Here is a 15,352-nt window from a genome sequence, read left to right as displayed (position 1 = left end):
CCAAGCACTGCTGCCGGACCCTTAGCCCAGCAAAATTCCGTGCCTACGTTGCTGCCCGTGCATCTGTGCGGTGTGTCCTAGCACCGTTTTATGCCAACATGATGACAGCGCGAAGGTTACCAGAGCAGCAGCTCACTAAGTCAAACAAGCAGCACCAGAGGCGCTGGAAGGCCCATCCGGGTGTCGGGACCAGTCCCAAGGTGTACCCGCTTCACCGCAAGCTATGTCTTGATTCATTCATGAACCAGGACCGTGCAGACCACAGGATTGCCGCAAAACTCCGGAGCAGGTTCGGTCCAGATCCAGTGCTGATCATGGGCAATTGGAGTGCGCCGATGGCCCGATACCATGCGCCAATTCGTGGCAAGGGATGGCGCGACAAGTTCAAGCACCATGGCTTTGAAGTATATCTGGTTGACGAATTCCGGACATCGTCGATGTGCCCATTCTGCTGCGAAAAGTCGCTGCAGACATTCCGGCATGTTCCCAGTCCGCGGCCCTACCAGAGATCGAAGAACCCAACTGTGAAGTGCCATGGCCTTCTCCGCTGTACAAGCGAGTCATGTAGGCGGGCCATGGCACAATACAGGCGGGCCTATTCGTCTCGGCTCTTGAACCGCGATCTCGCAGCAGTTCTAAACTTCAGACTCATTTTCCAGCCACTCTGTGATTCAGGCAGTATTCCTGAACAATTCTATCGTTCTACGACCATTGCTGCTGATACTTCTGGCACCACTCCGGCAACAAAGAGGCCGCGCAAGAGGCGTGCAGCAGCAGCAGGCGATTCTGTTGCCAGCAGCAGCGAGCCAGCGCTGAAGCGCCTGCGCTGAGCAAGCCACCAAGATGGAAGATGTCCATGATCGATATTGCACCAGCAACCATCCGACACGTTCAAATGACCGGTTCGCCGTGATGCTCTTATCGACGTGTCAACCCATGCTGACTAGCAGCCGAGCTCGCATCGCGAGCAGAGTATTTCTAGTAATATCTCAACAATCCATGATATACCCTATGTCTATCACGGGTGAGATGATATATTGGCTTCAAATATAAAAATGCTACTTGCCAAGTGACTTTGCAAAGAATCGCGCGATGCTCACAAACGAGTCGCGCTCAGCCTCGATCGTGTCCAGCGGATGCCCAACATCCGGGTAAATCTTGCACTGCACGTCGGCCTTGGCTGCTGCCTTCAGACGATAATAGTAGTTGAGCGACTGCTGGTGTGGCACACGGCGATCAGACGCACCCAGCAGCAACAGCATGGGGTCAACAACCTTGTCGACAAACCGCGACGGCGAAGCATCCCACATCTTGGCAAACGCTTGCGGGGTGATCTCGGGCGGGTTGGCAAAATCATACTCAAGTCCGAGCTCAGCCCAGCACCAGTCAGGGATATCGGTCATGGCGGCGTTCTCACCGATGCTGATCACCGGGTTGCGCAAGGCGATACCGCGATAGAACCCCGGAGCTGTACCTGCCAAAAGTGCGCCTGTGTAGCCAGAATACGACCCACCAACGTACACGGTAGATGCTGGATCGCCGCCGCCGGAGCATTGCACAGCTCGCGCAGCATGCTGAATCTCATTCAGCGAGAGGGTGTCGCACTGTCCGATCTGCGCCAGCACGGCGTCCTGGCCGAACCCAAGCGATCCGGTAAAGTTGACTAGCAGCACGCCGAATCCGAGCTGGGCGAGTGCTGCGGCAGTGGGGGAGAAGTCAAGCGTGTACGTTGAATGCGGTCCACCGTGCGGTTGCACAACCAGCGGGCGGGACCCAGGCTTATCGTCGGTCCAGAAGTACCGAGTGGCCGATGAATGCTTGGCTGGGTGCACAAAGATGCTCTCACACGAATCGCGATCTCCAGGGATGATGCTCCACTCCAGCCCAGTGTCATGCGGCTTGCCGATGTCGTGCCATTGGATCGCAGTTTGAGCAGCGTCCGTTGGCTGGGATACCCGACCAAGCACCAGCGCGGCGGGTTGTGCGGGTGTTGATTTCGTGCCGACAACTAGATCCCCACTGACACTTATGACGGAGTAGCTGGCGGTTCCATCCACAGGTGAGTGGCGAGTAAGCTTCCGATTTTGCACATCGAGCGAGAGTACTGCCTGTGTGCTGCGCCATGTCGACGCAAAGACCATCACGTCACGGCCATCGGTATGTTCTGGATTTGCCCATGGGTCGAGCGGCAGCTGGTCAATGTAGAGCCCAACAAACCCTTCAGGAAGCTGCGTTCCATTGATGGTCTGCGCTTTGTCTAGTGGTCGGTTGATAATCGGCACCAGCGGGGTTGTCAGCTTTGAAGCAAAGTCATACATGCAGAGCTCTGACGTCGCAGCATGTGGCCCACCCAGCGGCGTACAGATATACACAATGCCCTTTCCAGAGGGCGTGACACGCGGTGACCTGACTGAGCCCTCTGCGATCTTGTCGACGTTAGCTCCATCCAAGTCGCTGATAAACAGGGCCGTCGGGCGGTTCTGGCAGTACACGATTCCGTGCTTGCGCACGTCGTGCTTGTATCCGGTGAACACAATGCGCCGAGCGCCATCGTGCTGCTCTGGCAAGAACTGCACCTGGCCTGGCGACACATTCTCTATGCTAGGGATAGCCCTGATCGATGCCTTGGCGATGTCAATGGTGACCAGCACGGGCGGGCGCTTGCCATTAAATGTCTCTCCCCAGTCACTGTCGAGGGCATAGCGGCGCGGATCAGCAACGCCAGCAACGGCGCCGGTGAGGTCATCGCTGATCCCACCAGCAATATCGTCATCAATGACGCCATCGTCTTCCTTGGCAGCAGCAAACTCAGGCTGCTCGGCTGCATACACCACCGTGTTCCTGTCTGGCGACCACGCAATCCCGCCAAATGTCGAGTCGCTGTAAAAGTTGCCATGCGTGTCGCCCACGCTAATGGTCTTCACAAGCGCCTCGTCTCGCCAGACCTCAACATACCGCGCCTTGTCATCCTTGCGCAACACTACGTGCAGGGAGGGATCGTGCGGCGACCGAGATCTTGCTACTGCCGTTGCCGAGTCCGTCGGCGAGCTCTTTGCCAGCACAGGTGACGCCGGCGCCTGATACGCTGAGCACTGAAACGTGTTCAGCCCGCCGCTTGGTGCTGCGTGCAAAGTCGCGCTGCGACGTCGAGTACTCGAGTGTCACCACGCTGGGATGACTGCTGCTGTGTAGCAGAGTTGCTGACGTCACTGATGCATGCCTGTAGGCGTCCTCGAACGTCTCGCGCACATGCCTGACAAACTCCACGGCGGCAGTGCTATTGCGCGGCTTGGCGCCCGGCGCTGGCGGCGATATGGGTTGCTTGTTGTCGATGGATGGGTGAGGTAGGAACGGTGTACATTCTGGTGCTTCTTGCGAGTACTGGAATAGTGCGGAAAACAGAGGCAAAAGGCGCGCAAAGCACGCGCGGTGTGTGGGAACGGGCTACTGCTGGGAAGCGTCGGACCAGGGGTCGCAGCATAATGAATCAGGTGGCGATAAAGATGAAAAAGCAGAGACGAAGCAGAGGACCGCCGTGATCAAACCCGACTGCTGCCAGGGCTAATTGCTCAGCTTCTTGCGAGCCGGACCAACCCGCATTTTTCGGATGCCCTGGGGAGCCTCTGCGCTGCGGTTCCAGTTTGCGGGCCAATGGCAACTAGGATCGAATGTTTGCGGGCAACAGAGTTTTTCCAGCTCTTTTCCACATTTTTACAAGCTTCTGAAGCCCTCAGTTATTAACACTCATCGGCGTCCACCGACCCTTTTTCTCTTCGCCTTTTTCGCACAACCGTTTTCTTCCAATTCTTTGAGCCGAAGGAGACTCACCTGCGATTTTTTGAGAGGGAAAAGGAAGAGGCAACCTTTCTTTTCTGCTACGTTCGTGTTAACCATTTCGGTCGATTACGCACTGCCACTCGTCCTGCTTGGACGAATTCTGTCCCGCTGCCCATCTTTTCGCACATTGACAGCCCCAGAAGACAAAATGACTGCGCCGCCCCTGGTCCTGCAATGGGGCCGTGAGCGCTACCTGCTCAAATACGAAGAGAACGATCTGCAAGATACCACGCTGGGTCAGTTCAAGGAGGTGTGCCGCGAAGTCACCGGCGTGCCGGTCAACAGCATGAAGATTATCTTCAGCGGAGGTAAGTCTGCAAACAACATCCAGTCCCACGCGCCAGTTGCATGTGCATGGGATTCCGCTTAAAACGCTATCTTGTTCCTGATCCTTGTAGCTACCCTGAAGGAGGATAATGTGACGCTGGGGCGCTATGGCGTATACACAGGGGCCACGATGAAGATGCTGGGTCGCAAGCACGGCAGCGAGAAGAGCGCGCCGGTGACAGCAGAGGAGCGCGAAGAAAACGCGCTGATCCACAAGATCGACCACATCACCAACGAGGCATCGGACCTGCTGCTGTCACGCATGCAGGCGTATCTGGCCGACGCACAACTGTTCATCGATCAGTTCCTGTCGACTGTGCACGAGAATTCGGAGCACGGCGAGGCGATGGCCGAGATCCGCGCGGCGGAGAAGAAAAAGCTGCATGACTCGTACCTGTTCATTAACGAGACGCTGATGCAGAGTTTGTTAAAGGTGGATTGCGTCGAGTGCCCGCCCGAGGCGGACAAGGCGAGGCAGCGGCGGCGGCAGGCTGTGCGCCTACTGCAGTCGTGGATGGACCAGATGGACCGCAAGCGCGACGCGGTCAAGGAGGCCGAGGCTAAGCTTGGCAACGCGTAGAAAACAAAAGTGCCTATATTCCTCTTGTCATTTCTAGAAGCAACCATCACCAACGTCTGTGGCCTATGATACGTGTGAATTACTTGTACATTGAGGTGGATAGAGTGATAAGATGTGCCAGCGATATGGGCTAGGCGTAGGGTGGGAAAGGGCTAGTGCGATGTGTGATAGCGCACATGGAGTGATATGCAGCCAAACAGCGGCGTGCTCTTACTGTGACGTAGTGGCAGCCGCAAATATCATGTCTGACCCGTGCTCGGACGCATCCGGCGATGCCTGGGTGCTGACTGCAGCCCACTGCCCAATGTCGCCCTCGGACAGCGCGACTCTGCATGTCGGACACGACAGATGCCTGACGAGCCACGACCTCAGGCACGACCTATGGAACAGGTGGTCGCACGGCAGCTTCTTGGCCGTCAGCAGCACTTCTCTGCAGATCGAGCATCTGTCGTTGAACCTAATGATATCCTCCTTGCTGGCGTCCGGGAACCTGCACCGCATACTCTCCACGGCACGCCAGAATGCAACCAGCTTGCGCACCTTGCGCAGCAGCTTGCTGGCGATGCTGCGGATATTCAGGAACACCAGGACGCTGACAATGTTCAGCGTGATGCCGTTGATCACCAGAATGTGCGTGTAGTGCAGGAGCGTCAGCAGCAGGATGCAGATGTCAGTGCTGAACTCGCACACAAGCACTGCGTCCGACCGTGCCTCCCACGACTCGGTGCTGTCGCTGTCCCATGCATACGCCAGATATTTTACCAGGGTCTGACCAACATCAAACAGGATTGTCAGAGCCTCGATAAACAGGATCCCAAACAGCGGCCGCAGCACTGTCCAGCACACGCCCGCCAAGACCGTTGCCAGGACCATCAGCATCGCCATCAGACCAACAAATCCCCACCGGATCCCAGGCTGTGCAGGCGACAGGCGCAGGTGCTCAAGGTGGTCCCGCGCAAGCCCGCCGATCAGGTACAGTGCGCCAAAACAGCAGTAGGCGATGGTCCATATGGCCAGATCCTCCCAGTCTGCGTCCAATGTCGCGCGCACCGACACCACCTTGAATAGCACAAAGTTTAGTATACGATCGTACGAATGCTACAGTGTAATTCATTGGCAGTTAGCATGCTGAATACCGGTCTGGAATGTATGACACAATGTGCACATATCAATGCGCATCAGTACATTAGTAATATTGAACGCGTTCCTTGCATGCAGCGTGTATACACCACACAGGATACCCTCGCATTTAGCCAGTGGTAGCCGTGCAACCAACTTACATGGGCGTCATTGAGTGTCAGCCTCCCGAATATAAACTGCACCAGAAGCTTGCGTGCTAGCGACGCCGTTGCCACCAAAGCGTTTACCAGGCCCTACAGCGATACATACACCATGCACGTACCAGCCGTGTGAAACTGTTAGCGCTAAGAACGCATCTGTGAATACATGCAAGCACATGACCAATGCCAGGCCCATGCCTGCCTTCGCATGCAGGACAAGTCCCTCCCTATCCCCTGACCCAGTGTAGCTGCACAGGGCTGCTAGTGTGAGAGCAGCGGGGGTTTGCAACTCGGGGAAACTAAAGGCTGGCGACCTCCACATGGCTTAACCTACCAGCATCCGCCATTTGTTCGAGAGCAATGCTACCAGCAGCCAGCTGACATTGCACCAGAGATCCGGCGAATAGTACTTGACTGTGAACTGGTCGCGGTACGCTATATCACCATTGCGTGCCTGCGAGATATCCATGTGGCCTATGTCAACAAAAGAGGGCGGTGTTCCGTCAGTATACTGCCAAATAAAGTCTGTTGCGCCTGTTTGGCGAGTGGTCTGGGATAACAGTACATTTTCGCGAAAACTCGTCCAGGGACCGCCGCGGCGCCGTGCTGAAGAACAGCCCGACGAGCGCAGCTACCGATAGGGCCGCGTATGATGTGTCGATAAGCAGCATTCGGGACATTAGCAAATTCCGCCTTTTTCTCCGAGAAGAAGCCGTGTGTTGTGTGAAAAGGAACTGAGTGAATGAGAACCCCTGGCTGGTGCTGGGGGAGGAGCCCGCTCTGGGAGGTTTGTGCCAAGCAATAGAGGAGTAGTGCTGGGGCAGGATATGCTTTGCTGCCAAACGTGTGACTAGTGTTGCAATAGGAAGCGTGGAATGAGTGGAGAAAAGAAGAAAAGAAGGCTCAGGGAGGAGAAAAGCAAGAATGCACGGTGGCATTTTGACCGCTCTAAATAGCCCCTTTGGTCAACTCTCCCGCTTCAGCTGGCTTGTTGCACTCGATTGGTCACAAGGGCAATTGGGATTTATTGCCATTCAGGCTTGGAAGTTTACAAAGGCTTGGAGCTGCTGTGCGACCTCGGGGGTCAGCTTCAGCGACGCCAGGTAGTCGTAGAACGAAACGACAAAGGCGTACAGGACGTTGCGCAGTACCTGGATCATGGCATGCGCCTGGCGCTCGGTCGCCTGCACGACAAACTCACCCCGGACCACTGCCGGTCCCTGCCTCTGGCTCACGCAGCGCTCAAGCTCCGACAGGTACCCTAGTATCGTCGCCAGAATGCCAGGCAGGTCGCCCTGCACCACGCCGTACGAGTCCTCGGTCAGCGACGCCTCAACCAACCGCATCACGGAGCGCACAGCCCACACCTGCTGCTGGAAGTTGCCAAACACCGCCAATGAGCTGGCCTGCGGCGTGCGCGCCAGCAGCTTGGTTCCAAGCGGCGACTGCACCAGCATGTCGCGCAGCTTCGTCAGCACGTACTTTTCGAATCCCTGGGCCTCGGGGCCAAACAGGTCCAACGACGTGGCCTTGGGCGGCACGTTGTACCCGCCAATCAGTCCAGACGGGAGAGGCGGCTGCAGCTGCGGCTCCTCTGGTTTTGGGCGTCCGCCACGCCGCAGAATGTCGCCCATCGGCGCATTGCCGCTGCTCAGTGCCGTGGTCGTTGCCTTGGGCTTGACAGCATCCACCTTGGGCTTGGCCACATCGGCATTCTGTGCTGCCAGCTGCGCTCGCGCCGTTTCAACAACTGCCAGACACTCCTTGGAGACCTGCGACCACATTGAGCCTGAGCTACGATCAATGTCCGTCAGCAGCTCTGCCCGCTGTGCTGGACGGAACATCGCCAGGCGATACAGCTCCTGGAATGCCAGATGCTGGACCAGCGGGTTACCAGTGTGCTTCAGCCCATTGACCAGGCACATGTTAGAATCACGGCTCATCTCGTTAATGCGCGTCGGCTGCGTGGTGATAACCTCATACAGCTGGTGGGTCAGCTCCCATACGAGCACCGTCAGCGTGCCGCTGTACAGCCAGAACCCGATAGCGCTGGGGCTGAGCAGCGGGTTGCCGACCGCATACGACGATGTGCGCATAATACGTCCAATCACCGCGCACGCCCCGCGGTAAACCATCCAGCCAGTCACAAAGTACACGGGCCAGAACCAAGCAATCGAGCGCCGCGCAAACCGGACCACCTTCAGAAAGCTCTCGGGGATGCGATCCTTGAATGCGTACACGCGCCCTTGCTCAATCATCGGGAACGACAGCTGCAGACGCTCGTCAGCCATCATATGCACCGCATATGCCAGTCCACTCGCTGTCGCCAGAGCCCCCGACGCTAGCCATGCCGGATTCAGCTGCGGCGCCCCGTAGAAGCCCTCGGGATACAGCCACATCCTCGACACACTGCCGCCCATCACCACCCGGTGCGCAAACAACATGATATTCGCAGAAAACATGTACCAGAGCATCACCAGCAATGTCCGCTCCGGGCTCCGTAGCAGCCGCTGAAGCCGCGCAAACCCACCATTCCCGGGCACGCGCTCCACATAGCACAGCATCGAATGCAGCGTCAACACACCGAGCCCAACAACGTATGCAAGGATGGTATACAGGAACGTGCCTGATGAAAACATTGCGTATAGAAGGCACCATATGCCGTGTCTAAGGTTGATATTTGCTAGCACTGCGATTCCATACGCCAGTGCCAGCTCGTATACCATTGCGCGTACTGTGCGCTGCCGGAGAACTGAATCACCAAGCGATGCGAAATTGACGGACGCAATACCTGTGTTGAGCACAGTTCCGTGCGCCATGCTGTATTTTCAGAGCTGTGATGTGATTTTGAATTATTGAATGTGAGCAGAAGCAAAGTTTGCAGACGCGCGATTTCGGCACAAATTGAAAAAAATAAATAAAATAAAAAAGCACAGCGGTACACAATGGCAGGTGACTCGTGCAAGCCGAGCCGGCTCAGGAGCACGCACATCGAACCTAAACAGCATTGGCGCTGTCAACACCGCAGCGGTTTTCAATAACCCATGTGCCAGACTTATGCCGTTTGCGATGCAAACTCGGCTAGTCAGTATGGTTTAGACAGCCGATAGTGCTGCAGGGAGTCTGTCACAGGGCTTCGCAGCCTATGGCTAACACAGTAGCCGCCCAGAAGACTTAAAAAAAATACATTTGTTAGCATCTTGTTTAGGGGACTGCTTGCAGTCTGGGTGGCAGCAGAGCCATCGGGGGCAGGATCAGTGGTAAAACCATGCAAGAGCCTTGCCTGTCTGGCACAGCAGGAGGTATGTGCCCACAAAGAGAGCCCGATGGAACCAGCCTGTAGGTATGGAATAACGATGTTTATCGCAGAAGGTTGCAGAGCAAAAGCAGTGTTTCATCCCAGTGCCCAGAGCAGGCGATTCTTGCATAGTCAGATATATCCATCGAGTGGCTGCTGATGCACATCACCGAGTCGAGCCCCGCACCGAGGTATCCCATGGCTGGCAGCCACGAAGATTAAATAACGGAATGTAAGGGAGGGGGTTGTACGGAAGTCGGAATGTGTAGAAGGGGTGAGGTATTAGAAAAGATGGATGACACAGGAAGGGCAACTTCTATATGTAGGATATGTATTGGCCAGCAAGCCAATGGTTCCTTTTTTTGAGCACTCTCATAAACTAATGAGACCGATTGCGGGCCGTGCAGACAGCCCGTTATCACCCCATAGACTTAAGCTCATGGTTCCAAGTCCAAGCGCCGAGGATGTGGAAGCTGGGTGGTTTGTTTATTACATTACTGCATCTACAAAATGCGAACTGACATGAATGGTGCTTTGATAGAACTAAGGTTCTGGGACCGATATTTCGAATGCTTTTAAGACATGTATTTGTCACCTTGGGATCTGAGCTCGTCGACCAAAAGAGAGTACTGTTTGTTGAGTTTACAGAGCGTGCCACGCATACTCGCTGTGAGGCTCAAAAGAGGATGAATCCCCTCAATCAACAACGCTCTGGCGGACGGCCGGACACTTTTGGACTATTATAAAATCTTGTGTGAAAGTAAAGGTATACTGGGTTCTAAGCTGGCTCAAATGGCATACTCGGCATGCTCGGCCTCGTACTTGATCACGCCGTGGTACATGATGGCGTCGACGCCATGCGTCTTCTGCTGAGCGCACATCTGCTCGTCACCGTTGTTGGCGCCAAACGATATCAAGAACAGTCCATTGTTCTTGACACTGGCAATCAGCGACGGGACCCGCGTCAGTAGCGCGGCATCGCACATGATGCCGAGCAGGTTGTTGTCGCAGGCGAATCTGACCGACTCCTTCAGCGACAGGTGCTGGGGCCGCGCGTTGAGGCTCGGCGCATCCACCGTGGCTGGGTCCAGTGGGTGCCGCCCAGACGTCAGAATGAACACGGCGTAGTTGGGCTGCTTCCAATTCAGGGCCATGCACACCTGCGAGCTGTACGAGCAGAGGATGATGTTGCGCTGGCCCGTATCCTTGCGGTACAGGTCGTTGGCGACCCGCTCGAGAATGCTGGCGCTCGCATTGGGTGCAGGCGGCTGCGTGCGCGCCCGCTTGTGCGAGTCGTCGTAGACGGTCTTCAGGATCGAGTCAATGTAGTCGTTGACGTCGCAGCCGCCGAACCGCAAGCCGCTGGAGATTGCATTGCCTGGCTTTTGGTTCGTGCTGTACATGACCTGGATGCTAAGGCCGAGCCGGATCGGCAGCATCTCAAGCACCTCGCGTAGCGTGAACCCAGCGTCCCGGATGTAGCTGTGCCATGCCGACGCCGACGAGTCGCCGGTGGGCTTGGTGCCGGCTTGCTTGATCATCCGCACAAACTCGGTGTGCCGGAGATCGCACACCCGCACGGAAATACTCGAGTCGCCGCCGGTCTGGATGGTCTCGCGCGGGCAGACAACCGGAACTCCGTCCATGCACACCTGCACCTGGACACACACGTGCTCGGGCGCCAGCGATGACGAGACTACCAGCGACATGCCAGCATCACTCTGTCCGCTGGGTCCTACTGACTCGGCGACAGAGTGCGGCGACCCAATCAACGCGCTGGCTACAGTTGCACCTGGTGTGGTAATAGTGTTTAGGCGTGGCGACAGCCCCACTGTCGGAGTCAGGCTAGGATTCGGTCTTGGCGCGGGGTTAGTCGACTTCCAGTACGTCTCGACCTTGCCGCCAATTTGCAGCTGCGCGCCTTCAAACGGCCGGATTGCCAAGAATTCAAACGACACCTCGGCCACCAGCTTCAAATACCGGTCCAGCAGCGGCAGCCGTGCTATTCCAGCCGACGAGCTGGCAAACAGGCTGGGCAGCGCAATGGCCTTGCCCATAGGCTGAAGGCCAAAGCTCGGGTACAGCTGGAACTCTAAGCGGAACTGGCTCGGGTCGTCAGTCTGGAATCCAAACGTCGTCGACGGAGTCTCGAGTGGCAGCATGACAGTGTGCGGCACCATGCCGGCGTCGGGCTTGGCTATAACCACGAGCTTGAGCGAGATCATATCGCGGTCGTCGCTGAAAGCAATGGGCGGGCCGCCGGCTGCACGATGCGTATGCATGCGTATCTGGATTCGCGTGCGCTTGCCCAGAAAGTTGTGTCCGTATATACGGAACGGAATCAGCGGCGGCGGCAGCGCCAGCGACGGGATTCCGTCGAGATCCAGATCGAGATCCATAGGCATGGGTGCATCGGCGATTGCCGATTCCTTCGGCTGAGCCGCCATGCCTGCATCCGCCTGGGGCTGCTGGCTCTGCGCGGGCGATCCGCTGAGCAGCACGCCACCCATCTTTCCAGTCAGCTGGGACTGCACGTCGACGTCACCAGCCGCCTCGGCGCTTGCTTCCTGCTTTGCTTTGGCCGCTTCGAGCAGCAGATCGACACACTCCATGTGGCCCTCATTAGCAGCATAGTACAGCGGCAACCGTGCTGCTTCGTCCTCGATGTCCAGGTCACAGCCGGCTTCAAGCAGCAGGCGAATGCATGCGGTGTTGCCCTCGCTCGCTGCGTAGAACACCGGCGTCCACCCCAGGTCCTTGTCGACCACGTCTACCGATGCACCGTGCGACAGCAGGAGTTTGAGGATGCTGGCAAACCCAGCACGTGCTGTGACGTGAGCTGGATGAACACCCTGTGCGTTGGATGCAATCTCAACCCCTGCCTCCAGTAGCATTACCACGATTGTCTCGCGGCCCATCTGGCACGCCAGAATAAGCATTGGGTGGTCGGGGGTGCCGTAGGCGGTCTCCCTGTCATAGTCGAGCAACAGCCGGGCGCACTGCTCGTCGCCGTTGATAATTGCATAGTTGAACGGGTAGTTGCCATCGTCATCAATTGACCCGGCATCGCACTTTTGCGAGATCAGATGCGCGACGCAATCGGCGTGCCCGTTGATCGCCGCGTAGTGCACTGGTCGCCGGTCGTAGTAATCTGGGTCGTCCACACTGCAGCCTGCTTCGATCGCCGCCTTCAGAATTGCCAGTGATCCGTGGATTGCAGCTTCGTGTGCCAGCGTGCGCTCATTGATGTCGTCGGCCGAGCGCAAATCTGCAAGACCCGTGTCGATGAGCTGCTGGTGTGTAGCCTGGTTCTTGAGCTCCGCACACGCACGCCACAGCACCCTGGTGACACAGGCGCGCTGCTCGTCGCGCCGCTGCAGCTTGTACAGCTCCAGGATCTCGACAGCAGCTATGTTGGATTCCTGTGAAATGGCGTGGAAAAGCTCAGCCTCCATCCGATCGACTTGCACGCTGCGAGGCAGCCCGAATCCTTGCAGCCCGCTGTCACCAGCGCCAGCTGTAACAGATGCAGGCGCATTATCCGGCACCATATCCTCGCCATATGTTTCGCCAATCGACGGTGGCGCGGGTGCTGTAGAACCAATTATGGAGGTGGCATGTGAGAATGTGAGGTTCAGTGATGCCCGGAGCGACGGCGACGAGATCAGATCGAGCTGCGTCGGCAGCGCCGTGGGCGCCATCAGCTCGGTTTCCTCCAGTGCATTCTCGAGCTCACTCAGACACTGCGTCACTGTGTCCGAGAGTTCGGCAATCACATCCTGGTTGAAGCACGGCTGGACCTCGACCTGGCGCGCCAGATACAGCTCCTTTGTCGACGACTTTGACCGCTTGTCCCACTTTTTCAGGATCTTTCTGAACCCCGTGCCATTGATCTCGACAAAGTTCTGCAGCTTGTCTAGATCGTGTCGCGACTGCAGGAATGCCTCGCGCAGTGCCCGGATAGTTGCCGTGCGATTGCGTGGGCCGCGTGATCTCAGTGATCGCTGCTTGTCAATGAGCGACTTGAGCCGCACCTTGTAGTCCGCCTCCTTTTGCAGGTAGAACAGGTTGACTTTTTCGAGCTCACGGTCCAGCTGGAAGAAGAATGCCGCCTTGACCGTGTTCAGCCGCTGCTTGGCTGCCTCGGACTGGCTCACCCCGGGCGTCAGTGGTGCTGTGAGCTCGTTGATGATCTTTTTCAGGGACTTGTAGCTCATATAGTGCGCTGCCCACTCAGGGATGGTCTGCGCCTGAATATGCTTGCCGAACTATGAGCGGGAATGGCATTTTAGCTGGTGCTGCGTCTTCTCTGCGGCGGAATGCGCCCCCTTCCCCGGAATGCGACGCGCTACTTACCTTCATTGCGCTCGTAAAGTGTAAATAATGTTATTTGTAGGAGGATGCGGATGTGGGTAAAACAGGCCTGCCTCTTGGCTTGCTCTTGCGCTGGTATATTGTGAGCAACCCTGTGACTAGGGCTTCGCTGCGTGATATCTGTGCTTGCGGGAGCTAAGGTAGTCGCGCTGAGCTGCCGGCAAACGGAAAGAATGGCCCTTCAGGAATGCAGCAAATAACGGGTACCGCAGCGTGGAAAGGGAGACCAAAGAAACGAAAAATACCAGAAACAGAGTGGTCTAGAAAGATAAGGCGACAAAAAGTGAGGAGCGTAGGGAAGAAGAAAAAAGGAAACACCTGCTAGGTGTCTGCTTCCCTCTGGCTAAAGAGGAGGGCAAAAACTATTGCCCGTTTTGCGAGGGAGGTGTTAACTCTGGGAGCCCGTCTACAGCACTCGATGAAGCACGTGTACGGTCGCTCCTTGACGTTTTTCTCTTCGCACCATGCCCAAGTGAAAAGGGTGACCCAACTCCACGCAGAGCGCCCCGGAAATCTTCGGCTGATTCTCGCCACGGCCGGTATGACCTGTCTACTCAGCAGGCATTCACGCCTTCGATAGAGCTTCAGGATCGCACCTGCAACAGCGCTGCTGCCAAGCAGCTCCAAGCCGTGGGAGGGCCGATATGTGGGCGATTGAATACTGCGTGGAATTAATCGCTGCCGGTGATATATCAAACGGCAATCAGGAACTGCCTGCTAATTGTCGAAGCCGAGGATCCCAGCAAAAAACCCCATGTCGGGTGACTGGCGTACCAGGCGGTGCATTTGCGGAAGAGGGGGCGGCAGGCGTGTATGTGTCTCAGTGCAAAAACAGCCCGAATGATCCGCAAGCGTATAAAGCGGCTGGACCCCTGCTGAGCTCTGTTTAACCCTTTTTCTCCTTAACCGTCCAGGTTTTTTGTCCTCCTGTATATTTCCTCCTCACTTCCCCTTCTTGCCATTTGCACAGTGTACCACTGCCCTTTCGGCCCAATTGCAAACACGCCTACCCGACACCAGCTGCCCCCCCCATGGATCCCAACGCAAAGACCGCTGATACGACGACTCCCGAGCAGCATGCGCAGATTCGCGACGCCCTGAGTGCAGCCCTGGCCACCAAGCCGCTGGTCGCGCAAGAGGCGTTCCTGAGATTCCCGAGCGCGGGCGATGGTAACGTACTGCTTACAAAAGCGACACATTTACTGCACCGACACTGCCATTAATGCCCGTTGTTTGCTTAGACTTGGAGGAGCAGAAAAACTCGACGCTGCGGCGGTTCCGCAGCCTGAGCATGAGCACCAAGGAGCACTCGGCGTGGACCGAAGACACAGTGAAGCGCAAGTATCCGATAGACAAGACCATTGAGCTGCACAGCTTCTCGTCGGACTTTGAGACTGCCGACCTGAACCAGATGCTCGAGCCCTACCAGCACCACCGCTGCGAGCGCGGCGGATACCGCATCAAGTGGCTCAACGACACCCGCGCCCTCGCTGTTTTCCGCCGCGCAGAGACAGGTATGTGTCCTACTCTTCATTCACTATTGCTGATTTCCCAGGTGCATGAGATGAGTGCTTTTTTATTCGTATTGTTGGCCTTGGTCTCTGGCGCTTTGTTGTTGTGGCTGTCAGCCGTCTGCTTTAGGCGATGAGACAGGAC

At 56.7% G+C, this 15,352-nt stretch overlaps 5 protein-coding genes across 5 annotated transcripts; 2 read left to right on the top strand and 3 right to left on the bottom strand.

The window, feature by feature from the left end:
• Positions 1–1,058: 1,058 nt before the first annotated feature.
• Positions 1,059–2,968, bottom strand: DL89DRAFT_256421 (alpha/beta-hydrolase; the record flags this gene model as incomplete). The annotated part of the gene is made up of 2 exons (XM_040885443.1): positions 1,059–2,935; positions 2,956–2,968. The coding sequence occupies 2 exons, from the start codon at positions 2,966–2,968 to the stop codon at positions 1,059–1,061; spliced, it is 1,890 nt and encodes a 629-aa protein (XP_040744911.1).
• Positions 2,969–3,704: 736 nt separating this feature from the next.
• On the top strand, positions 3,705–4,802 carry DL89DRAFT_266387 (uncharacterized protein). Its single transcript, XM_040887071.1, has 2 exons — positions 3,705–4,145; positions 4,236–4,802. The coding sequence occupies exons 1-2, from the start codon at positions 3,986–3,988 to the stop codon at positions 4,742–4,744; spliced, it is 669 nt and encodes a 222-aa protein (XP_040744910.1). The 5' UTR covers positions 3,705–3,985; the 3' UTR covers positions 4,745–4,802.
• Positions 4,803–4,872: 70 nt separating this feature from the next.
• Positions 4,873–6,747, bottom strand: DL89DRAFT_124830 (uncharacterized protein). Its single transcript, XM_040883256.1, has 4 exons — positions 6,590–6,747; positions 6,227–6,498; positions 6,025–6,117; positions 4,873–5,842 (listed from the first exon to the last, which is right to left on the bottom strand). Exons 2-4 carry the CDS (start codon positions 6,344–6,346, stop codon positions 4,955–4,957), a joined length of 1,101 nt encoding a protein of 366 aa, XP_040744909.1. The 5' UTR covers positions 6,347–6,498; positions 6,590–6,747; the 3' UTR covers positions 4,873–4,954.
• Positions 6,748–7,058: 311 nt separating this feature from the next.
• DL89DRAFT_291905 (uncharacterized protein) lies at positions 7,059–8,843 on the bottom strand (the record flags this gene model as incomplete). The annotated part of the gene is made up of 1 exon (XM_040890244.1): positions 7,059–8,843. One exon carries the CDS (start codon positions 8,841–8,843, stop codon positions 7,059–7,061), a length of 1,785 nt encoding a protein of 594 aa, XP_040744908.1.
• Positions 8,844–14,727: 5,884 nt separating this feature from the next.
• On the top strand, positions 14,728–15,259 carry DL89DRAFT_256416 (uncharacterized protein; the record flags this gene model as incomplete). The annotated part of the gene is made up of 3 exons (XM_040885442.1): positions 14,728–14,866; positions 14,938–15,210; positions 15,252–15,259. The coding sequence occupies 3 exons, from the start codon at positions 14,728–14,730 to the stop codon at positions 15,257–15,259; spliced, it is 420 nt and encodes a 139-aa protein (XP_040744907.1).
• Positions 15,260–15,352: the final 93 nt, after the last annotated feature.

The sequence above is a fragment of the Linderina pennispora genome (genome assembly GCF_002104995.1).
Source record: "Linderina pennispora strain ATCC 12442 chromosome Unknown DL89scaffold_4, whole genome shotgun sequence".
Taxonomy (NCBI): Eukaryota; Fungi; Kickxellomycota; class Kickxellomycetes; order Kickxellales; family Kickxellaceae; genus Linderina; species Linderina pennispora.
This window is presented reverse-complemented; position numbering and strand designations above follow the sequence as displayed.